The 25,353-nt window shown below is 42.2% G+C and overlaps 1 protein-coding gene across 2 annotated transcripts; it reads right to left on the bottom strand.

Annotated features, from left to right (window-relative positions):
- Positions 1-6,011: 6,011 nt before the first annotated feature.
- On the bottom strand, positions 6,012-15,816 carry LOC110525393 (ubiquitin-conjugating enzyme E2 R2). 2 transcript variants are annotated; one of them, XM_021605462.3, is made up of 5 exons: positions 14,387-15,816; positions 11,338-11,424; positions 10,930-11,027; positions 8,960-9,094; positions 6,012-8,773 (listed from the first exon to the last, which is right to left on the bottom strand). In XM_021605462.3, exons 1-5 carry the CDS (start codon positions 14,561-14,563, stop codon positions 8,524-8,526), a joined length of 747 nt encoding a protein of 248 aa, XP_021461137.1. In that variant the 5' UTR covers positions 14,564-15,816; the 3' UTR covers positions 6,012-8,523. The 2 variants fall into 2 exon arrangements, with proteins under 2 accessions (XP_021461137.1, XP_090093279.1); XM_090237153.1 differs by having other exon boundaries at positions 15,344-15,753.
- Positions 15,817-25,353: the final 9,537 nt, after the last annotated feature.

Genomic DNA, 25,353 nt, shown 5'->3' with positions numbered 1-25,353 from the left:
GCCTCCGACACATTGGTGCAGCTGGCTTCCGGGTTGGATGCGCGCTGTGTTAAGAAGCAGTACGGCTGGTTGGGTTGTGTATCAGAGGACGCATTGTGTATCGGAGGACGCATGACATTCAGCCTTCGTCTCTCCCGAGCCCATACGGGAGTTGTAGCAATGAGACAAGATAGTAGCTACTACAACAATTGGATACCACGAAATTGGGGAGAAAAAAGGGGTAAAATTCAACAACAAAAAAAATAGATTTTCTGCGGGAGCCATCATGTGACCACTTGCTCATGTGACCCCTTACGGCTATTCTTCAACATAAATGCGTAAAAATACGTCACAATTCTGTAGACACCTTGGGGAATACGTATAAAGCGTAAGCTCATTCGTAGCCCATTCACAGCCATTGAAGGAGTCATTGGCTTGCAGTGCTTTCAAAATATGGGGCACTTCCTGATTGGATTTTTATCTGGGTTTCGCCTGTAACATCAGTTCTGTTGCACTCACAGACAATATCTTTGCAGTTTTGGAAACGTTAGAGTGTTTTCTATCCAAATATATGCATAGTCGAGCATCTTGTTGTGACAAAATATCCCGTTTTTTATCCAAAAATGAAATACCTCCCCCAGAGTTTCGACATGACTCTGCCTTTGTGTTGTAAAATTTGTGAATTTTGTCTCTTGTATAATAAATTCTGTACATTAGGTTATACTGGATTAACTGTACATTTTCGTTAACTGTAATTTTGTTAGTTATGTTCCAACACTCCCTCCAGCTTGTTCTAATATTAGTTATTTTTAGGTCTTGGTTCCAAAGTTTATATTTCTTTCTAAGATATTCTGTTGGATAGGCCTTCTGCAAGGCTTTGTATATCTTACCAATGATATGAGTATCCTTTTCTGACTCAAATAGAATTCCCTCAACATTGCTCTGAGTTGAGACCGCCATCTTTATGCACCTCTGCTATTGCTTCAGTAGAGAACATAAACACACACCCCCATTCACCTCCTCTCTCGTCCACAGACATCCATGGAAGCACTCTTCAAGAAGGGGTATTCCTTCACCCTCCCTCTCAACACCTCTCTCCTCCCCAACACCACCAATACCTCTCTCCCCTTCCAGCCCATCTTCGAGTGTTTAGATTCAAGAACTGCAATGGTGCTCTTTTCCGTGATCTCCCTGATCAACTTCCTCCTCATGGTCCCCCTCAACACCTGGGTCATGTGGCTCAATACCAGGCCGGGAGTTCCCATGACAACACCAACAACAACGAAAACAATTGAGATCTTCACCTGTAACCTGGCTGCAATGGAGATAGGCCACAGCTTCATAATCACCTGCTTCTCTATTAGCTACTACCTGAATGTGGATGCATTGATAATCATCTCCATAATGAGTGATAGCCTTGTCACGTGTGGTAGACCTCTGTTCCATTGCTGTACCTGCCTGGAGCGTTACCTGGCCGTGGTCCACCCTGTGGCCTACCTGAGGCTCAGAGCCCCCCGGTACAGGTGGGCCCTGACTGGGGTTATCTGGCTGGTTTCCCTGGGCTGGGTGGGGGTGATGGTATGGTGTTTTCCATTATATCCCACCAAACTGCTTTTTGGCTTGTTCCTACCCCCTTTAATGTTCATGTGTTTCTGTAGCCTGGCCGTTCTGAGGGTTCTGATTCGTCCAGGGCCGGGGGAAGGGGGCGGGGACAAGAAGCAGAGTGAACAATTGAAGATGAGGGCTTTCAGAACCATCATGGTCATCTTGGCGACGCTGGTGGTCAGTTTCGGGTCGTCTCTTATTGTGTCGGTGGTGAAGGATGTGATCCCCTATGACAATGGGTGCATTGCTCTCGTAGTGACCTTCCTGTTTTTTTCCCCCAGTTCTGCTGTTCAACCTCTTATTTTCTTACACAAGGTTGGGAAACTGCATTGCCTTTAAAACCCTATGTCTAGGACAATGTTTCCCAACTCCAGTCCTCGAGTACCCCCAACAGCAAACATTCTTGTTGTAGCATCTGACAAACTCACCTGATTCAACTCACTGAGGGCTCGATGATTAGTTAAATCAGGTGTGTTTGTCCGGGGCTAAAACACAAATTAGTGCTGTTGGGTGGACTGGAGTTGGGAAACACTCGCCTTGGGAATGATATTCTGTGCATCAGTGGCTTAGCAACCTGTTGGCCTGGCCCTGTAAAGGTTTTGTATAGCACATGCACAGAGCATTACATGGACATTTAGAAAACAGGCGTCCTGGGGTCAGGGCAAACAGGATGCTAAAGCCTCAGGGCTTGTTTGACATTGCAGCTGACACTGTAGGCAGCTGCCCACTGACTGATGTCATGGAAAGTGCTGGTGTTCTTTATGTTTTGCACACTCAGTGTATACCAACAACCACAAAATGTAAATCCACTAAGACGGACTCTAATTGACTTCCTAATGCAGGCATGCCTCAATGGAGGGTGCAAATTGGGAAGAGACAATAGTTTGAATTCTGTTGGAGTTGATGTCTGTCACCAATTGGTAAGAAATTGGCACCTCAGATTCCATCTGGTCCTAGTCATGTCCAACATCACAATGTATTTTTTATGGTCTGTGTGCAGTAGCGCTTTCCTCCCACATGCTTGTTGGTCATTTTTGGAGGAATGTGATTGTCCCATATTTATTTGTCCTCTTTTTGTCTTTGCTGAAGCCCATTTCAAACACTTTACTTTCATAAAATAATATACAAACACCATCATTTGTCACTTGAATGATCTTCCTCTGTAAGGAATGTTTATATCCGATATGATTTTACAATAACACGTTTAATTTTGGACTGAGCTTTCTTTTTCTTAAATGTTTTATGTACAAAAACGGGAAAAAAATACATCACACACAGGTGTTAGGCAACCGGTCATCAGGTGATTTGAATATGTTTCAGTCTCGGGTGTCTGTTTTGTTTTGCTTATTTGAATGGGATCAGCTCTGCCACTGCTAAAAACGTTCAGTTGTCTAACTATATTGGAGATAACAATTGTTTATTTTCTTATCATTCACGGCCATCTAGACTGATGCCGTAAATTAGAACAAGATAAAGCATGACAGTACAATGTACAGTGCATTCGGAAAGTATTCAGACCCCTTGATTTTTTCCACATTTTGTTACGTTACAGCATAATTCTAAAATGTATTAAATTAATTTTTGTTCCTCATCAATCTATACACAATAATGACAATGCGAAAACAGGTTTTTAGAAATGTTTGCTAATTTATCAAAATAAAAACAAATACCTTATTTACGTAAGTATTACGTAAGTAAGTAGACCCTTCGCTATGATACTCGAAATTGAGCTCAGGTGAATGCTGTTTCCATTGATCATCCTTGAGATGTTTCTACAACTTGATTGGAGTCCACCTGTGGTAAATTCAATTGATTGGACATGATTTGGAAAGGCACACACCTGTCTATATAAGGTCCCACAGTTGACAGTGTATGTCAGAGCAAAAACCAAGCCATGAGGTTGAAGGAATTGTCCGTAGAGCTCCGAGACAGGATTGTGTTGAGGCACAGATCTGGGGAAGGGTACCAAAACATTTCTGCAGCATTGAAGGACCCCAAGCACACAGTGGCCTCATCATTCTTGAATGGAAGAAGTTTGGAACCACCGAGGCTCTTCATAGAGCTGGCTACCCGGCCAAAATGAGCAATCGGGGGAGAAGGGCCTTGGTCAGGGAGGTGAGCAAGAACCCGATGGTCACTCTGACAGAGCTTCAGAGTTCCTCTGTAGAGATGGGAGAGTCTTCCAGAAAGACAACCGTCACTGCAGAACTCCACCAATCAGGCCTTTATGGTAGAGTGGCCAGACGGAAGCCACTCAGCAAAAAGGCACATGACAGCCCGCTTGGAGTTTGCCAAAAGCCACCTAGACTCTCAGACCATGATAAACAAGATTATCTGGTCTGATGAAACCAAGATTGAACTCTTTGGCCTGAATGCCAAGCGTGACATCTGGAGGAAACCTGGCACCATCCCTACGGTGAAGAATGGTGGTGGCAGCATCATGCTGTGGGGAGGTTTTTCAGCGGCAGGGACTGGGAGACTAGTCAGGATCGAGGGAAAGATGAACGGAGCAAAGTAGAGAGAGATCCTTGATGAAAACCTGCTCCAGAGCACTCAGGACATCAGACTGGGGGCGAAGGTTCACCTTCCAACAGGACAACGACCCTAAGCACACAGCCAAGACAACGCAGGATTGGCTTCGGGACAAGTATTTGCATTGTCATTATGGGGAATTGTGTATAGATTGGTGAGGGGAAAAAAAACTATTCAATCAATTTTAGAATAAGGCTGTAACGTAACAAAATGTGGAAAAAGTCAAGAGCTCTGAATACTTTCCGAATGCACTGTATCTCTTTATAACTCATTGCATCAATGTTTTAATTGTGTAACAAAATATATTTTATCAGTATTATATACAGGAACTTGTCTGAGGGGTGGAACTCAAACCACACAGTCCAGTCTATAGTTTCTTAAATGAACAAATGGTCAGCTTTCAATCAAACAAATACAAGTATCATCATATGACTACGATTCAAATCATGAAAAGCCCAATAGTTGAATAAAATAGACACCTCTCTTAATGTAATTGGAGTGTTAAGTCATTTAAATCAAAAAATATATATAATATTTAATTCAAACAGTCTGTTTTATTTAAATAGTGGGACTTTGGTTTGAAACCTGTCACATCCCTAACCTGTCAATGAACCCTAACCCGCCCAAGTAACGAGATAACAAAACGTTCAAGTTTAAGTCCCACTGTTGAAATGAAACCGGCTGTGCTTGAATGGAAGCTTTAACCATCCACACAGAGAAAATGTTGAACCTGTACCATTCCCATTTCCATCTTAAAACTATTTTCTTAGAATGTACTGTATGTACATACAGTACATTCGCTCAGAGCTTTGCGGAGTTACTTGGCGAGAAGTACCTCTATGCAAATGCTTGTGACAGCTCTCGGCTATGAAAACTGTTATCTGTAACAAAACAAAGGGCACTATGGTAGATGGCATCCAAAGGTTTAAGAGTAGTAGCAGCTGCACCTTGATAAATAATATCACCATAATCCCCTACATCTTTACCAATGAGTGAGAGCTGCTGCGACTCAACACCTCCATTCGTCATCGCCCAAGTATTGGGAGCGATGAATTGTGGCCACATTCAAAGTAGCTGAAAGTGTGCAAGCCTGGATGGCTGTATGGCCCATAGAAATAGAACGCCAGTCCACCCATTGTGCTACCACTGACTCGACTGGACACACCCTTTCTAATCATTCTATTTCTATGGTGTGTCCACCGATGCCGCTAACCTAGTCAAGACAGGTCATTTCCATCTACCTGAAGCTATTCAGCAGTCATCCCATAGTGGAACATGCCACAGACATGGACGACCCACAGGGCAAGTCCAAGATCATGGATGTAGCTGCAAATTCAATCTCAAAAGCCTCCAACCAACTTCAGGTCCTTGTGGGTGATGTTTTAATCCAAAGTAGCAAGGCCATGCTCCATGTAGTTAATGCTATCAGCCTGAAGCCCTCTACAGACATGTCCTCTACCAGTGATTGCTTTAGAATCGCATCTGCAGCCAATCAGAGGGTAAAAGGAAGGGCTACTTCTCATCACTCTGAAGAGATATGCGAGGGGAAAAATAAAAAGCCTTAAGTATAATGCTTATACCTTGTTGCCCTGTTATACAGTTGATACTTTTTATATCTTTCTTTCTATTCAGGCCCATGTGGCTTTCAAGAGAGGATGTAAGGCAGAAGGTTAAGAGCCTCACCTCACCCCATAACACACAGGGATATCAGTAGTGGGAGGCCCTCAATTCTGCCGACACTTGTGATTGAGACTAGGTTGCCTCTGCACCCACCAATTTTACCATTAGTAAACTTTGAGGGGCATTTCATTTGAATGCATTTTGTTTTTCTTTGAAACCCCAATTCATATCATACCAGTGGATTATTAATGGTCAAAAGTAACCTCACTTTGCAATAGCTTTGACAACATTTCCAGTGCCCTCTATTTATTTGTGCAACAAACAACCCAAAGATAAAGCCTTACACTCACAAAGGAAAGCCTCTTATCTTTGGTGAACATCCATTACAAGAAAAAATTAATGACACATGTTAAGTTAGACCAAGGAAAACAAAAACAATGATAATGTTATACTTAAACACTTAATAGCTGAAAGACACCAATGGCCGTATCAAAGCCAACCTGCTTTGGCAATGTTTACGCAATATATTTGTTTACCTAGTATGCTTAGGCCTACATGCTACTGCGTGAATACTGCCCAGTGGGTTTGGTTGAATCGAGCCCCAAGTCTCTACATGATCCTTGAAATTAATTATCTAATAAATTAGCATTAATGGTTATGTAGCACTCCACTTGTTGCCAAACTGAATGCTTTTCTATTTATTGATTACCTATCTGGGGTCAAGGCGCCTGTGACTAGAACTGGGAGAGAATCTCTTTCTCAACAAAACATCATGAATCTCATTGACTCTGGAAGCCCTTATGGACTATCAGACTCAAAATAAAAAAATCCAAGCCTTTAAGTGACATTCAGTTAACGTTTCCCTCAAAATCTCTTGGTCATCAGACCTGTCTTCAAATACTATTTGAAATCTACAATTAGTTAGCTTTTGCCAGTCTGGGATGTCCGGTAGGTGAGGTTTGCACTTTTGTGACATTTGAAATTATTTCAAATAGTATGGGAACCTAGGCCTGTTGCACATACACATGTAGAGGAGGTAGGTGACACAGACACCCCAAACTAAAGCTGTAACAAAGTGTTATGGAATGGCCAACACTTCCTATGGTGATCCAGCATTCATTGCCTGTGTATCTGGGTAAAGTGAGACGTTTTCATCAAACCTTGAATGGGAGATTATAGACTACAGCAAATACAAACAAAAGATCAAATGTTCTTGAAACAGCAGTGATCTCTGCTGTTTTCTGTGCAGAGCATTCTCATGGCTCCACCGCTCTGTGTGTGTGTGGGGGGGTCCGCTTGTCTCATTTATCCCTGGTGTTCAAGTCCCCCAAAGAAAGATAGGGTAGTTACAAATCAGTCTCCATGGAAACAACTCTATCACCAGTCCAGTCTCCATGGAAATTATCCAGCTCTGGTACGGTACCAATACTCGGGAGCATCTTCTGTTTGAGAGCTCAAATGACATCAGGTGTATGAGAGTTTGGAGCAGAGATTGCTTCTCTGCTGTCTCTGGTTGGAGAGATGCATGCTGAGATGCATCCACTCAAAGAGATGCTTGTTGGTAGTGAGTGCCCAGCCCTTCCTTTCTGTTAGCGATCTTTGATTGAGTAGATTACTGAGAGAAAAATGGGGAACCTACCAAAAATGGCAAAATTAAGTGTCCTTTTTGTGTTCAGATCCCTGTCAGGGCAATACAGAAAATGTGTTTATTTTTATTAAAGGGTCTTCATTTTGTTGACTGTGTGAGTAAGAGAGGGGTATGTTCATTGAGTGCATCTTACCACTCTTGTTACACAGCTTAAGAACAAATTTGAGTTAATTTAAATTGGTTTTACATCTGAATAGGATTTTGTTTTACACTATATAGTTTAAAAGGAATTAAATTAGTTTGTAAGAGGAATGTGTATGTGAACCCTGGGAGGGATAGAACCCTGGGAGGGATAGAGACCAGTGTTGCCAACTTGAAGTCGCTATATTTAGAGAGCTCAGACCCCCACAGCGACTTTTTTCAAAGAACCTAGCGTCAAACTACTTTTCAGGCTGCCTTTGGGGAGTTTTGATACCATTTAGCGACTTTTCCCACAAACAAGATTGGGAATAGCTGCCTATGCAACAGAAGTCACAGCAGGTGCACACACAGGCAGAGAAGCACAAGGGGAAGAGGTGTGCGGCAGGAAAAGGGGCGAATTTCGGGGACCGCAGCAATGCAAATTGGAGCCGTGAAGTTGTGGCGGCAACTGCAAAATGTAATCTAGCGACAAATCAAGCAGCCAATTGCAATTCTCACAAAAAACATTTTGCAACACTGGTAGTCAGCATACATGCCAAATTCGTGTCATCAAAAGGCATGCAATTCTGTTTAATTGTTTAATAAGGACCCATCAAATAGTTGAAAGAGAAACAACCATTTTGGTTTATATCACTTTGTGATATAACTGACCACAAGTAAAGTTGCATAAACTAATCCACTGATTATGCCTCATGAATGTCAATGAGGGAGATAAATTAGAAAAACAAAAAATGCCATAATAAAACAAATAAATCTGATCCCCATACAGATGTTAAAATTATGCATTTGGGCATGTTTGACAGAGATTGAAACAAATCTCAAGGTAAAGTAAGTGCCAAGGAGACGCCTTCAAGAAGGGATGGAGCCAGCAAGAGTGTGTGTGAGCGCACGTGGGAAGGAATCAGAAAGTAAGGACAGAACAGGACGAGGCTGCAGCGGAGTCCTCGGTAGGAAGGGTGTGGGAAGGAGCAAGATAAACAACGAGAGGAGAAGGAAGGTCATGACTCTTCGTTGCCCGAGTCTTCCTCGTCATTGAAGCCACCCTCTCCTGCCATCTGGCCCACTGCCTCTGCATCATCGTCATCGTTGTCCTCCTCCTCGATGTCATCATCGTAGAGGTCATCGTAGAGCAGGTCCGAGCTGCTGTCATGGGACGGCACTTTGGTCTGGATGCAGTACTCTGCCAGCGTAGTAGGTACCTTCACGCCGTCCTGCTCCGCCTCCACTTTAGTGGACACGACCTGCTTCCTGAGAGAGATAGACAGCGAGAGAGAAATAGAGAGGGAGAGAGCACAACAGACAGAAGAGTGAGAGGTTTCAGATATAAAAATGAAGTGAATGATTGCACTGAATTTTGACGTTTACTCGCATGTGTATAAACGAGCATGATGTTGTTTGTCATTTTGTGTTTAAAAGAAAGTGAATTCTAAGAACCTGATGATCTCGGCATACTCTTTGTCCTTGCCCTTGCTGTCTCTCCACTTGCGGAACATAACAGAGGCATCGACATTGGCCGGGGAGAAGGTGTTGGGCTCATTCAACAGAGAGATCACACTCAGTAGGATGGTCCTGAACATACAGACATATACATACAGTGCCTTGCGAAAGTATTCGGCCCCCTTGAACTTTGCGACCTTTTGCCACATTTCAGGCTTCAAACAAAGATATAAAACTGTATTTTTTTGTGAAGAATCAACAACAAGTGGGACACAATCATGAAGTGGAACGACATTTATTGGATATTTCAAACTTTTTTAACAAATCAAAAACTGAAAAATTGGGCGTGCAAAATTATTCAGCCCCTTTACTTTCAGTGCCACAAACTCTCTCCAGAAGTTCAGTGAGGATCTCTGAATGATCCAATGTTGACCTAAATGACTAATGATGATAAATTCAATCCACCTGTGTGTAATCAAGTCTCCGTATAAATGCACCTGCACTGTGATAGTCTCAGAGGTCCGTTAAAAGCGCAGAGAGCATCATGAAGAACAAGGAACACACCAGGCAGGTCCGAGATACTGTTGTGAAGAAGTTTAAAGCCGGATTTGGATACAAAAAGATTTCCCAAGCTTTAAACATCCCAAGGAGCACTGTGCAAGCGATAATATTGAAATGGAAGGAGTATCAGACCACTGCAAATCTACCAAGACCTGGCCGTCCCTCTAAACTTTCAGCTCATACAAGGAGAAGACTGATCAGAGATGCAGCCAAGAGGCCCATGATCACTCTGGATGAACTGCAGAGATCTACAGCTGAGGTGGGAGACTCTGTCCATAGGACAACAATCAGTCGTATATTGCACAAATCTGGCCTTTATGGAAGAGTGGCAAGAAGAAAGCCATTTCTTAAAGATATCCATAAAAAGTGTCGTTGAAAGTTTGCCACAAGCCACCTGGGAGACACACCAAACATGTGGAAGAAGGTGCTCTGGTCAGATGAAACCAAAATTGAACTTTTTGGCAACAATGCAAAACGTTATGTTTGGCGTAAAAGCAACACAGCTCATCACCCTGAACACACCATCCCCACTGTCAAACATGGTGGTGGCAGCATCATGGTTTGGGCCTGCTTTTCTTCAGCAGGGACAGGGAAGATGGTTAAAATTGATGGGAAGATGGATGGAGCCAAATACAGGACTATTCTGGAAGAAAACCTGATGGAGTCTGCAAAAGACCTGAGACTGGGATGGAGATTTGTCTTCCAACAAGACAATGATCCAAAACATAAAGCAAAAATAAACATATCCAGGTGTTAGAATGGCCAAGTCAAAGTCCAGACCTGAATCCAATCGAGAATCCGTGGAAAGAACTGAAAACTGCTGTTCACAAATGCTCTCCATCCAACCTCACTGAGCTCGAGCTGTTTTGCAAGGAGGAATGGGAAAAAAAATCAGTCTCTCGATGTGCAAAACTGATAGAGACATACTCCAAGCGACTTACAGCTGTAATCGCAGCAAAAGGTGGCGCTACAAAGTATTAACTTAAGGGGGCTGAATCATTTTGCACGGCCAATTTTTCAGTTTTTGATTTGTTAAAAAAGTTTGAAATATCCAATAAATGTCATTCCACTTCATGATTGTGTCCCACTTGTTGTTGATACTTCACAAAAAAATACAGTTTTATATCTTTATGTTTGAAGCCTGAAATGTGGCAAAAGGTCGCAAAGTTCAAGGGGGCCGAATAATTCCGCAAGGCACTGTATGTCCAGAGAGTTGTGGGTGTGTTCAGTTGATGAAACATTTTGCAACGTTTTAGAACAATATATCCAGCATTACACCGCACAATTGCCCTCTGAGCCACCATCATTACAATGTTCCTCAACAGGTTGTTCAGAACAGTACCCTGTCTGTTCACTTAAATGTTTGCTAGGTTTACTTCATCCTGAACGCAGCCCAGGTGTTTTACCTGACATTCTGGGTGGGATTCCATCTCTCAGAGGGCAGCTCTCCGCTCCGGGGGTCGTCAACAGGGGGGTGAAGGATGGAGATACACACGTCCCCATTCTGTAGACAAGCAACATGTTACACTCCACAGCAATAGCAACAACTGGCCATAAATTCATATAACCACACAAAAGCAAGACACACAAACACAGCGGGGGTCAGTGTGCTGCTAACAGCTTAGCTTCCTACACTGTCCGACTGCCCCATACTGGGCTTGAACCAGTGATCCTCCGTTTCGCAACACACGTTACCGCCCTATTTGACAATGTGCCAAAGGGCTGAGCCACCCAAAAAGTACCAAGCTAGTTGTGGAATGAGCTTACGATCCATCCTTAACTCTTACACAAACATACAATGTGGTACACCTCACCTCATATATGTTGGGGTGCCACATCTTCGTGAGGAAACGGAAAGTAGGTGGACAGTAAGGGTAGTCAACTGGAAACTTAATGTGTGCCTAGAAATTAGAGAAAATCAGTGATTTGTGAGGGCAGGAATACTTTGACATTTCAGAAAGTGTGTTGAAACCCACTGGTGGATTTTGGCCTGGGTGACAGATAACAACTCAGTTGTAACATAACAAACAAAGGAGTATTTTTTGATGGTCATTAAAGTGGTACGCCAAGTTTGTCAAACATTGCTCTCTAGGCCGGGGTATGCACTCACGCAGCTCAATAATGGGTTAGAGTTACCTAACGTTACTCCTTAGTCCAAGGACCTTACATGTTATGTTTAAAGGGTGAATTGGCTCTGGAAGCCAAAGCAACCAACTACTCCCATCTAAATGTGAATCGATTCTCAATTGCGGTGCGGTACGGTTCTAGAAACATAAATCCTTCTACTTTCATATCCCATCAAAATAATTCACAAATGCAAATCACACACTTACTTTACATTGTTTTAACACAGTTGCAACCGACAGTATTTTTCAGTGACAACACATTTGTGTCGTCTGTCTTCCGTTTACACCATAAATTGTGGTTTACACAAAGGTGTTCGGTGACACATATAGCTGATTAGCACAAGTAGTCCACTCTGTCTTCCGTAAACAAGCACTGTAACATGGAAATATGGCTGTGTGAGAACCATAACCCTATAAAAGTTGTGAATCAGTTTACCCTTATGTTTTTAGAAAATTATACTGAAAAAAATATAAATATAATAATGTACTTGTAAAAAAACATTGCACTCAAGCACATGCAGTTATGCCCTCAATTGTTGTCATTAGAAGACACTGAGTCTGAACTGTAGATGGTAAATGATTTATTGGGAAATCAAACTTGAAGCTGATCCAACATTTATAGAAATGTTTCATGAGCTGAAATAAAATATCCCAGAAATGTTCAATACGCACAAAAAGCTTATTTCTCTCAAATGTTGTGCACAAATTTGTTTACATCCCTGTAAGTGAGCATTTCTCATTTGCCAAGACAATCCATCCACCTGACAGGTGTGGCATATCAAGAAGCTGATTAAACAGCACGATCATTACACAGGTGCACCTTGTGCTGGGGACAATAAAAGGCCACTCTAAAAATGTGCAGTTGTCATCACACATCATAATGCCACAGATGTCTCAAGTTTTGAGGGAGCATGCAATTGTCATGCTGACTGCAGGAATGTCCACCAGTGTTGTTGCCAGATAATTTAATATTGGTTTCTCTACCATGAGCCACCTCCAACTTCGTTTTAGAGAATTTGTCCAACCGGCCCCACCGCAAACCATGTGTAACCACGCCAGCCCAGGACCTCCATATCTGTCTTCATCACCTGCGGGATCGTCTGAGACCAGTCACCCGGACAGCTGATGACACTGTTGGTTTGCACAACCAAATAATTTCAATAACTGTCAGAAACCGTCACAGGGAATCTCATTTGCATGCTCATCGTCCTCACCAGGGTCTTAACCTGACTGCAGTTTGCGGTCGTAACTGACTTCAGTGGGCAAATGCTCCCTTTTGATGGCCACCTGGAGAAGTGTGCTCTTCAGAGAATAATCCCAGTTTCAGATGGTAGACAGCATGTATGGCATTGTGTGGGCGAGCGGTTTCACATTGTGAACAGTGGCCCATGGTGGCGGTGGGGTTATGGTATGAGCAGGCATGAGCTATGGGCAACGAACACATTTACATTTTATCGATGGCAATTTCAATGCACAGAGATACTGTGACGAGATCCTGAGGCTCCATTGTCGTGCCATTCATCCGCCGTCATCATCTCATGTTTCAGCCTGACAATCCATGGCCCCATGTTGCAAGGCTGCACACAATTCCTGGAAGCTGAAAATGTCCCACTTCTTCCATGGCCTGCAAACTCACCAGACATGTCATCACCCATTGAGCATGCATGTTCCAGTTCCCACCAATATCCAGCAACTTCGTACTGCCATTGAAGAGGAGTGGGACAACAGATGTGTTACACTGCATTAGGCAAATGGTGGTCACACCAGATACTGACTGGTTGTCTGATCCACACCCCTAATTTTATTTCAGGTAATCTGTGACCAACAGATGCATATCGGTATTCCGATTCATGTGAAATCCATAGATTAAGAGGGCCTAATGAATTTATTTCCATTGACTAATTCAGTAAAATCTTTAAAATTGTTGCATGTTGCATTTATATTTTTGTTCAGTGTATTTCTCGCCGATATGAAATACAAGGTCCTTATGTTTCCAAAACCGTACTGCAAGCAAGCATCGCAGCTCTTAACAAAACTCGCCCCTACAGAAGGAACCTTCCTTCACAGACTCTTATATGTAATGTATGGTTAGAGTCATGATTAAGGGCTAGCACTCACGGTGGCCAGTCAAACACTGATTGTCTACATATAAATATAACAACAAAAAAGTGTGTTGTGTTAGGCTATGCTAAAAGTACTGTTTGGATTCTTGTTATTTTATGTCTATACTATAAGACTAGAGTTAGCCCGGATCAGGTGTATTGCCCACAGACAAGACAGACTAAATCAGCGATTCTCAACTGGTGGGTCGTGGGAGGTTTTGAATGGGTCATAGGTGTCTGAGTAAAAATGAACTATTCATATTTTTTTATAAATTATTTGATGTGAAAAAAATACTCATCTGAATTTAACATAAACCAGGTAGAAGTGTGAATAAATTATAATGAATGTACATTTTTTAAATAAATTAATCTCTGAACAATTTTTCTTCAATCACAGTACTTTCAATATAGAGCTATTTGCAGTGCTATTTTGGCTGATTTTGTGGTCTCAAACCAGTGAGTTTATAAACATTAATGTAATTGAAACATTTAATATCAATACAGCATAAAAAATAGTTTTCTTGATTGTATTTTGGCAATTATTTTTCTCGATGCAAATATTGGGTCGCAACTGAGACAACCTGGTTCAATTTGGGTCCAGAGGCAAAACCAGTTGAGACTAAATTATCCCTCACCTTGAAGTATCCCCCCTCGTAAAGTGTGTTGGGGGGTCCAAATATGGCCACCTCCCAGTTGTACAAGTCTGACTCTTCTACTGGGGTGATGCGGAAACCCTCCACTGGTTCCTCTTGGAGAGACTTCAGTTCAAGCATCAGTGCCTTATGAGAGCTTGGCATCTGCTGCTGCGCCATGGTGACCCAAGAGTAATGAAGTGTCAAAACAGGACGACCCCGTTTGCTCTCGCTCTTTGGCAGTTTTCTCAACAGCCAGTCAAATAAAACAGGACCAATTCAAATTGCTCGTCCCAAAAAGCAACAGCTGGTAGTCATATAAATGTATGCAAGCATTAACCTCCACGTCTTGATGGTAGGTGGCTAGCACTAGCTATCCACCTAACGGTGCAGCCTGCTCTAAACAAGTCGGGAGCATTAACTAGCGATAAAACTTCTGCTGGCAGTGTTGACAGTTCATTGGATAATGAAGAAGCTACTATTGGTAGAGACTAAAATATTTATATACAGTTTTATGACACGCCAAATGTTTTATCGCTGCATATTCCTCGATCTGTGCATCTGTTATTTTTTTATTCTGGGGGTGGTCAGGTTTACAAATGACCTTCTGTCCCCACGTTCAAAATATAGCTAGCGTCTTTGATATCCAAACATTTATAACTTGTTTCATAATGTTATGAAAAGTACAATTAGATGACAAACGGTGTTTCTGTTTTTCCTGTGTCATTCGTTCGTTCTAAGTCGATCTGTCAAGACTCGGCAGATCCTGCGGGTTGTTTTGACATTTGTTTGTTTGAGAGCTCGCTAGCTGCTCCACGAGTCTCAAACTCTACCAACGTTCATGATTCGTTTTTTTTTTAAATGTAATCATATGACCAGCAATATATCTTTAAAATAACTACAGCATTAATAAATTAATCCACATTTGTGTAGGAACTTCCTTCTCTCTTAAATTCCAACCTTTGCTTCCTGGAGATTTCACTGCGCTTGCTGCCTCGCGCACTTACGTCGTAGCGTAGGCAACACCTTGCACTTACGTTTTACGTGAAAAACTACGTAAAAAATATAGCTAGGGTATTTGGTATCCAACCATTTTAACTTGTTTCATAATGTTATAATGAAAAGTAGAATTAGATGATAAACGGTGTTTATACTGTTTTTCCTGTGTCATTCGTCCGTTCTCTGTAGATCTGTCTAGATTATTTGCAGGTCCAACGGGTTGTTCTCAGCCTCTTGTTTGTGTTCGGGAGGATAGCTTTTCTCTGTATCCCACGACCCTTACAAAACAAAATCGCCGAGTGCAGTATAATTAAGCAATAATGCCCGAGGGGGTGTGGTATGGACGATATACCACGGCTAAATGATGTTCTTAAGCACGACGCAACGCAGGGTGGTAGTAGACCGCCCTTAGTCTGGTAAATTGTCCATATATCACAAGCCTTATTCTATTATAATGCTTTCACCACCCAGAAGGCGAGGTCAGTACAGGTGCATCAAAGCTCAGACCAAGAGACTGAAAAACAGCTTCTATCTCAAGGCCATCAGACTGTTAAACAGCCATCACTAGCACAGAGAGACCACTGCCTACATACGGACTTGAAATCATTGGCCACTTTAATAAATGGAACACTAGTCACTTTAATAATGGCACTTTAATAATGTTTACATATCTTGCATTACTCATCTCATGTATATTCTGTATTCTATACTATTTATTGCATCTTAGCCTATGCACTCTGACATTGCTCATCCATATATTTATATATTCTTATTCCATCACTTTACTTAGATTTGTGTGTATTAGGTATTTGTTGTGGAATTGTTAGATATTACTTGTTAGATATTGCTGCACTGTTGGAACTAGAAGCACAAACATTTCGCTACACTCGCAATAACATCTGCTAACCATGTGTATGTGACCAATGCATTTGATTTGAACTGATTACCAATGTAATTAGAGAAGAAAAAATAAATGTTTTGTCATACCCATGGTATACATAAGGTCTGATATACCACGGCTTTCAGCAAATCAGCATTCAGGGCTCGAACCACCAAATGTACAACTGTAGTTAGAGTGCATTATAACTGCAGTATGCTGCAAATACTGCGTCCAAAATAAAATGTTTTTACTGCAGTAATTTTGCAGTGTAACTGCATTTACAGTGCAGTATAACTGCAGTTCAACTACAGTACACTGCAGTTATTCTGCAATTACTGCGTCCAAAATACAGCAGTCGACTGCAGTTACTGCACTTTTACTACAGTTTCAAAAGTGCAATCTTTTTTTGTAAGGGGTGCTGCTAGTGCTCGCTCCGAGTCTCAAACTCTACCAATGTTTATGATTAGTTTTAAAGTTCTCCTATGACCAGCAAAAAGTATTTAAAATAATTATACTGTTATAAATGAATCCATATTTGTGTAGGAGCTTAATTTTCTCTCTTTCGTTCCTCACTTTGCTTTGCTTCAGGCAACACCTTGTACTTACAATTTGAAAAAAGTCAAATTTTTTGTAACACTCAATTAGACCATGGCCATTTCAAGCTTATCTTTCTAGAAAATAAAAAGTTATTTCAGAATATTTAGGCATGTTAGCTGGCTAACTCAGTGATCCTGCTGTGTGGTATATCCCTCTGAAAGACTGAGGATTATCCCACTGCTGCCAACCACTATAGTGATAGAAGGGTGGGGCTTGACTGTACCATTGGATCCAGTAGTACATTTGTTTTTTCAAGAAAATCATACACGGGCTGTTCAAAATATATAGCATCACAAAGCCACCTTACATTAAATCTGTGCAGCGTTTAATGTAAACTCGTGGTATCAGGCGGCTTTGCAGGGCCACAATACATAGGCCAGTTCTAAAACATAAGTAGATTGTGGGATGACTAGGTGCATACACACACCTTGTGTTGTGACCAATAACACAGTGACCTGATAAGCTCAATCCAAACCAATGGATGTCTTTTGATTCATATTTGTATACCTAGTGGTTACAGCAAAGTGAGTTTAGTAGGCTAGTGTTATTAATCACAGGGAGGCTAAACTTTTCCCCCTCTATCTAGACCATGTGTCAAGCTCAATCCAAACCAATGGATGTCTTTTGATTCATATTTGTATACCTAGTGGTTACAGCAAAGTGAGTTTAGTAGGCTAGTGTTATTAATCACAGGGAGGCTAAACTTTTCCCCCTCTATCTAGACCATGTGTCAAACTCATTCCACAGAGGGAGGAGTGTCTGTGGGTTATCAAATCAAAGTTTATTTGTCACGCGCTGAATACAAAAGGTGGACCTTACAGTGAAATGCTTACTTACAGGCTCTAACCAATAGTGCAAAAAGGGTATTAGGTTGTCACGCCCTGACCTGAGATATCTCTGTTTTCTTTATAATTTGGTTAGGTCAGGGTGTGACTAGGGTGGGTATGCTAGTTTTTGTATTGTCTAGGGGTTTGTAGGTCTAGGTGATTTGTATGTCTATGGTGGCCTGATATGGTTCCCAATCAGAGGCAGCTGTTTAGCGTTGTCTCTGATTGGGGATCATATTTAGGTAGCCATTTCCCTTGGGTGTTTGTGGGATCTTGTTTATGTGTAGTTGCCTGTCAGCACTTGTTCGTATAGCATCACGCTTTGGTCATTCTTTAAATAATAATGTATGCATACCACGCTGTGCCTTGGTCCGATCCTTATAACGAACATGACATAGGTGAACAATAGGTAAATAAAAAGACAGTGAAAACAGTAGTGAGGCTATACAAGTAGTGAGGCTACATACAGACATCAGTTAGTCAGGCTGATTGAGGTAGTATGTAGATGTGGTTAAAGTGACTATGCATATATGATGAACAGAATAGTGTAAAGAGGTGTTGGCGAGTGGTGGGACACAATGCAGATAGCCCGGTTAGCCAATGTGCGGGAGCACTGGTTGGTCAGGCCAATTGAGGTAGTATGTACATATGTACATGAATGTATAGTTAAAGTGACTGTGCATATGATAAACAGAGTAGCACACAATGCAAATAGTCTGGGTAGCCATTTGATTACCTGTTCAGGAGTCTTGTGGCTTGGGGGTAAAAACTGTTGAGAAGCCTTTTTGTCTTAGACTTGGCACTCCGGTACCACTTGCCATGCAGTAGTAGAGAGAACAGGCTATGGCTGGGGTCTTTGACAATTTTTAGGGCCTTCCTCTGACATCGCCTGGTGTATAGGTCCTGGATGGCAGGCAGCTTAGCCCCAGTGATGTACTGGGCCGTACACACTACCTTCTGGAGTGCCTTGCGGTCGGAGGCTGAGCAATTGCCGTACCAGGCAGTGATACAACATTGAGAGTTGCATGTAAATTACTCCTCTGGTAATTGATTGAGGAATTAAGATCACTAATTAGTAAGGAACACCTGTTTGTATAGGTCTTAATTGAAAGGAAAAATGTAAAACTTGCAGACAGTTGTCCCTCTGTGGAATGAGTTTGACACCCCTGATCTAGACTCTCTAGATATAGAGGATCACTTCCAACACAGGCCGGAGCAACCGTGGGGATTCTCCCACTGCTGCAACCAATGCACTAGCGATTGAAGGGAAATAGTTGTGGAGCTTGAACCTGGGATTCTGCAGTTAAAGTGCAAACACACACTACAAAGGGGTAGCAATAACATTTTTTTTAAATCACTGAACATTCCAACATAAAATCATTGAATTCAGTATATTGTTACATATCAAAATTATTTAACTACTTGAATGTAATGTAAAATGCAATTTTTTTTTCAATGTCAAAATGATTGCCCATGGATTTCACTTGCAAATTCAAGCCCATTCCCCAAGCCCATGCTGAATGTATTCTGTCCCTTTCCAGTACCGGACATACTGACATAACGCACAAATGCGCGTGACTCTTGGCTGCAGTAAGAAAGCCATTGCCATCTGCGCCCATTCAACAGCCTAGATTTAACTTTGTATTACTTCTAAACAAAATACTTTTGGGGGGTTCTCATACCTTTACAATGTTTTGATTCTTGCTTGAACAGTCGCTAAGATTGTATTTGGTTGTGATCTTCAAAAAATAACTATTTTGGATGCAGCATTTGTTAGCTAGAATACTAATGCTCATTGACATTGGCTAACTTTTGCTACAGCCTAAGACATTTAAGTTGAACTGTTTTTAAACTATAAGGCAGTTGATTTGTGATGAGACAAACATTACATTAAGCAGGACATTTACACAAGCCTTAAAAGTAGTGTGAAATGCATTCACAAGTAACATGTAAAGAGGCTTTTTTTGCTGGCGTTCTATTACTCGACTGTGTTCTGCCACCAACTTGTGCGCATCGCCCTCGTGCGACAATGTTTGAAAACACAGAAAGGTGTCTAAAGCATCGGGCTCAGAGTTACATCTAGCATCCAGTTCAGACTTAGTTCTACCGTAACTGCTCACATACCTGCCATGATGTCGTCCTGTGCTTCAGACAGCCTCAGCCCGTGAGATATCGGGGTAGACTCCCTTATTCAAGTCTGGACTGCTGGGTGGCCAAGGTACAACGCTGGTCTGCAGGTGCTGCCCGGGTCGTCCTTCAGGCATTTGGCCTTCACCTACTCTTCGGTGAACTGCTCCTTAAGGATCATCTTATTCTGCAGCTAGGAATTCTCTCTGGCTGAGATCTTCTGGCCCAGCTTGTTCAGCTTGTCCTCCGTCTCTCATGTTGCACTCCAGAGTATGGTAAGGGGGACAGCAGGTCTGTCTGCTGCGACGGGGTTAACCTGTAGGGTTTAGGTTAGGTAACATGTAAGGAGATATTACAAAAATATATTTGGTGTAAATGCAATGCTATCCAGACAAATAAACATATTTGTAGAAGTACAGTAGGTGTTTGCCTGTTAGTAAACCAGCAGTCCCTATCTGAGAGGTGTAATGGGAGGGGTGTGAGCTGAGAAAGGTCTGTTGGGGTAGCTATAAAAAGCTATTTACTTTTCAAGCTGATTAGTCAACTGAGCTTTCCTATCATCAGTGATTGACGGGGACATCATGTCAGACCTAAAACATATTGTGTGTGTGTGAAAATATAACAGTATGAAAGCATCTCAACATGGAAAAAAAACAGGAAGGACAAATCCATTTTGAGTGGATTATGCAGCATGAAGTGTTGGCACACAGGTCAGAAGACTTCATGTAGAATAGATTAAGCAGGGGCAGGGGGAACTCATGTTTCTGGGATATGTAGTGGAAAGGGGCAGGTGAGAGCAGGAGGTGGATAAGAGTATAAAGTAACGGAGTAGCTATGCAGATCCCAGAGTTTGTGGGACCAGGATACAGCACATAGTAGGGTATAGGAATGTGGCAGTCATGACTGGTAGGACTAAACCAGACCAAAAGGGGTGTTTAGAGATGGGATAAAACCTTAGGTCAGAGATATAGCAACTACCTACGCAACTCGATGTTGCTCTGCCAGAGTTTCCACGTATTTCTCCTGCCAAGTAAGGAACAACGTCCTCTTGTCTGTGAGGGTCTCTGTCGGTGAAAGCCTCCAGCTACTGAAGCCCTGCTTCCAATTCATCTGATTGAATTAGTAGAAAAGGATCCTTACATATTATGAGCAAAACACATGGAATTTAACCTGGAATGCTGTTTAGCAGCACCCTCAACTACTCCTTTGCCTCGGTTTCCTCGTTCAGGACCTTCTGCCGACAGAGTTGTAGTGTTGGTACTATAACATATGATGGTGAACATACATTTCCTAAATTGTTTAAAATACATCAGTGTTTTTTTTGTTGCTAAATGATGTCGGCACAATCCTGAACAATGGGTCGTTTCAATACTTAACTGATTTCCAGTTATACATTTGTACCTTGCTTCTCCCTGACCCTGGCTGCGTAATAGGAGGGCATCGGTGAGGGTGTCAACACGATGAGAAGGTGTCATCTCTTTTGTGATCTTCCCAACTTTTCGAAGGTAGGACCACAACCTCTCCATTTGTTCTCCGTCAGCAAGCCCACAGTCACATACCTGGTACCATCAGTGACCTGAAATGTAAAGTACAATCAGAAACCATAATAAGCATTACAATGGGTGATGATTAAGGGACTAGAACAAATTACAACTAGCTGTTTCTTAATACTGTTAGGGCAACTGTCTGCAACTACAAAGAATTGGTGTTTAGCAGAATAAATGATAAAGAGAAGTATTCATTACCTGACTGTCAGCATCATGAGCATAGGCATGAAAGGCTGGCACTGCAAATGTGTCCACCATCAGATCGGGACTTAAAAAAAATATATATATAATAATAATTATATATATATATATTTATTTGAGTGAAGGAGCAGTTATTTTGTGTGTAAAATATGACTTATGGTTACAAAGTCGGTATGGAGCAATCCGTTTCAAGCCATTCATAATGGTATCAAGCGATTCATGAAACTCACTATAGCATAGTGGTTAAATATTAAATGCATTATAATAGTTAACATAGATTGATTTGATCAATTGTAAATGAGGCTTCAGCTGGCATGCAATGTCATAGTGAAGAGACGTTGTGATGTCTGGTCCCTGCATTGCTTTCAGGTCCCCCAGCAGGAACACAGCAGTTGCAAACAGGAAATGACTGTTCAACATCAGTCATCGTAGCCAATGTTAGATATAACTAAAAATACACCAGCTACCCATCTGAAGTATCCATCCATCCACCCACCCACATGCATCAATCAACATACTTCTCTCCTCTTCAGGTTCAGGAACTTCAGAGGATGCTCATGCCTGCACGCCATACTAAACACACCAGTTATGTCCAGTTTCTGGGTTTTGGATCACAGCGCTTCCTCGCCCACTCCTGTAAAATGAAGTGAATAACCATGAGTGGAAAAAGTCACATTCACCAAGCAGTTCATGTTTCGTCTAGTGTGTTCAATTTAAAAAATATTTGTATGGACAGAATATTCCAATGCTAGAGTCTCATCACCAAGGATAAATGGCTTCTCCTGATTTCAATCAAACCTTTTAACTTTTTCAACATTAGCCCAGCTGTTGGTTATACACACAAACACAAGTCACACAGAAGAGTGCTAGTGAAACTAAACTGATTGTGAGATACATCCCATTCTTCAAAATCCAGTGTACTGTACCTCAGTTGGTGTGTCTAATGCACCTCCTACAAAGCAGTCAACTTTGTCTTGGTCACAAGAACCACCCAGCATGTTTGGGAGCCCAAATAGGGCATCAGCTGCAATAATTTGATGACCGTTTTCCTTTAAAACAATAATGCAAATAATGACTTCTACAAAACTATTAGGGATACAGGGAATTGACTTTTGCAAGGGTATTACTTAAACCCTTTTGCTCTTTGGGAAACACAAGACATTTACACTGTAGTTTCTTCGTGAATGTATCTGCAATCGGTAGTATACTCTAAGCAGATGATTGGTCCACCTAGCTTTGCCAGAGCCCCGTTATCCAGCGTGTTGTGGATCCAGACTGGCCTTCATGGCAACCGTAGCGGCCACCCACAACTTTGCCCTGTGGCAATCCTGTACTTGACCTGTTTCCGCCTCCCACGACTTGGACGAAGGATTGGGTTTTTTGAGAGGCTTGCAATAGTATTGCGCATAACATTACTACTGTTTGGCAAGGCAATGAGATATATATATGAAAGATGACTGAGGTTGGATATATTTCCTCCTATAAATTATGAACAACACTGAATGTAAATAAGAATCCTAGCTTACTGAGACATGATAGTTGTTCCTTAATTGTTATCATTGACATACCTGTGGACAGAGAGGACACTTGGTTCCGTCCGAGGTCAGTGGCACCAACTTCCTGACAGTCTCTCGGGGATGGTAAGGTAGAGTCTGTGGCAGATCAGGGTGACAGGTTCCAGCTCACAGCTGCAGTCAGACGTCATGAGCTCGTCCTGAAATGAGGACATTCTGTTTCCTAGATTGCATTACTAGACATTACTTCCGATGTTGGTGAGATGCATTCCTCTTATGAACTTTTGAAATTACTCCATATTTTTATCATAACAACCGAGTGAACAGGGTTATGGTAAACTAGATACAATTAAATCAAAGTTATTTTTGCAGGAATACAGTATAGTGTGCACAATAGAATGAAATAAGATAAGTCTATTAAGTACAGTAGTTGCCATAGAAGCAAAGAGTCAGTTCAGTTTTCATCAACAGTTTTATGGCTTGGAGGAAGAAACTGTCTCTGCTACAATTGATTATCTGATACAATTTGCAAGATGCTAAAAGAGCCAGATGTCATAGTTTCCAATTTGGATGTAAGGCCTACCTCTAACGTCAACAACTGTCAAAAGACGGTTGTACTGGCTTTGACAGTCAGGGTCACCTTGTCTCTTCCACTCCCATTGTAGGCCCACCGGGACACATGGGACGAACTGCCCTGACTACGACAGACATACACAAACTTGTTAGAACAGATTTGAAACTACACCATCGGGGATATTTCATTGCACGAGTTGTTAGAAAACTCCAAATCAACTCTGTGCTTGGCATGACAGATTTTGCTACATTTACCTTATCGCTGCAGGGAATTATAACTTTTAAAGAACTGTATGTATTAATCCATGCTTTTGTTACTTCTCGGTTAGACTACTGCAATGCTCTACTTTCCAGCTACCCGGATAAAGCACTAAATAAACTTCAGTTAGTGCTAAATACGGCTGCTAGAATCCTGACTAGAACCAAAAAATGTGTTCATATTACTCCAGTGCTAGCCTCCTTACATTGGCTTCCTGTCAAGGCAAGGGCTGATTTCAAGGTTTTACTGCTAACCTACAAAGCATTACATGGGCTTGCTCCTACCCATCTTTCCGATTTGGTCCTGCCATACATACCTACACGTACGTTAGTCAAAAGACGCAGGCCTCCTAATTGTCCCTAAAATTTCCAAGCAAGCAGCTGGAGGCAGGGCTTTCTCCTATAGAGCTCCATTTTTATGGAATGGTCTGCCTACCCATGTGAGAGACGCAGACTCGGTCTCAACCTTTAAGTCTTTACTGAAGACTCATCTCTTCAGTGGGTCATATGATTGAGTGTAGTCTGCCCCAGGAGTGTGAAGGTGAACGGAAAGGCTCTGGAGCAACGAAACGCCCTTGATGTCTCTGCCTGGCCGGTTTCCTTCTCTCCACTGGGATTCTCTACCTCTAACCCTATTACAGGGGCTGAGTTACTGGCTTACTGGTGCTCTTCCATCCCGTCCCTAGGAGGGGTGCGTCACTTGAGTGGGTTGAGTCGCTGATGTGATCTTCCTGTCTGGGTTGGTGCCTCCCCTTGGGTTGTGTCGTGGCGGGGATCTTTGTGGGCTATACTCAGCCTTGTCTCAGGATGGTAAGTTGGTGGTTGAAGATATCCCTCTAGTGGTGTGGGGGCTGTGCTTTGGCAAAGTTGGTGGGGTTATATCCTGCCTGTTTGGCCCTGTCCGGGGGTATCATCGGATGGGGCCACAGTGTCTCCTGACCCCTCCTGTCTCAGCCTCCAGTATTTATGCTGCAATAGTTTGTGTGTCGGGGGGCTAGGGTCAGTCTGTTATATCTGGAGTACTTCTCTTGTCTTATCTGGTGTCCTGTGTGAATTTAAGTATGCTCTCTCTAATTCTTTCTCTTTCTTTCTCTCTCGGAGGACCTGAGCCCTAGGACCATGCCTCAGGACTACCTGGCATGATGACTCCTTGCTGTCCCCAGTCCACCTGGTTGTGCTGCTGCTCCAGTTTCAACTGTTCTGCCTGCGGCTATGGAATCCTGACCTGTTCACCGGACGTGCTACCTGTCCCAGACCTGCTGTTTTCAACTCTCTAGAGACAGCAGGAGCGGTAGAGATACTGTTAATGATCGGCTATGAAAAGCCAACTGACATTTAATCCTGAGGTGCTGACTTGTTGCACCCTTGACAACTACTGCGATTATATTATTGGACCATGCTGGTCATTTATGAACATTTGAACATCTTGGCCATTTTCTGTTATAAT

This window comes from Oncorhynchus mykiss, chromosome 6 (genome assembly GCF_057628025.1).
Source record: "Oncorhynchus mykiss isolate SJ-2025 chromosome 6, ASM5762802v1, whole genome shotgun sequence".
Classification (NCBI taxonomy): Eukaryota; Metazoa; Chordata; class Actinopteri; order Salmoniformes; family Salmonidae; genus Oncorhynchus; species Oncorhynchus mykiss.
Note: the sequence above shows the minus strand (reverse complement) of the source record. Positions and strands in the feature narration are given on the sequence as shown.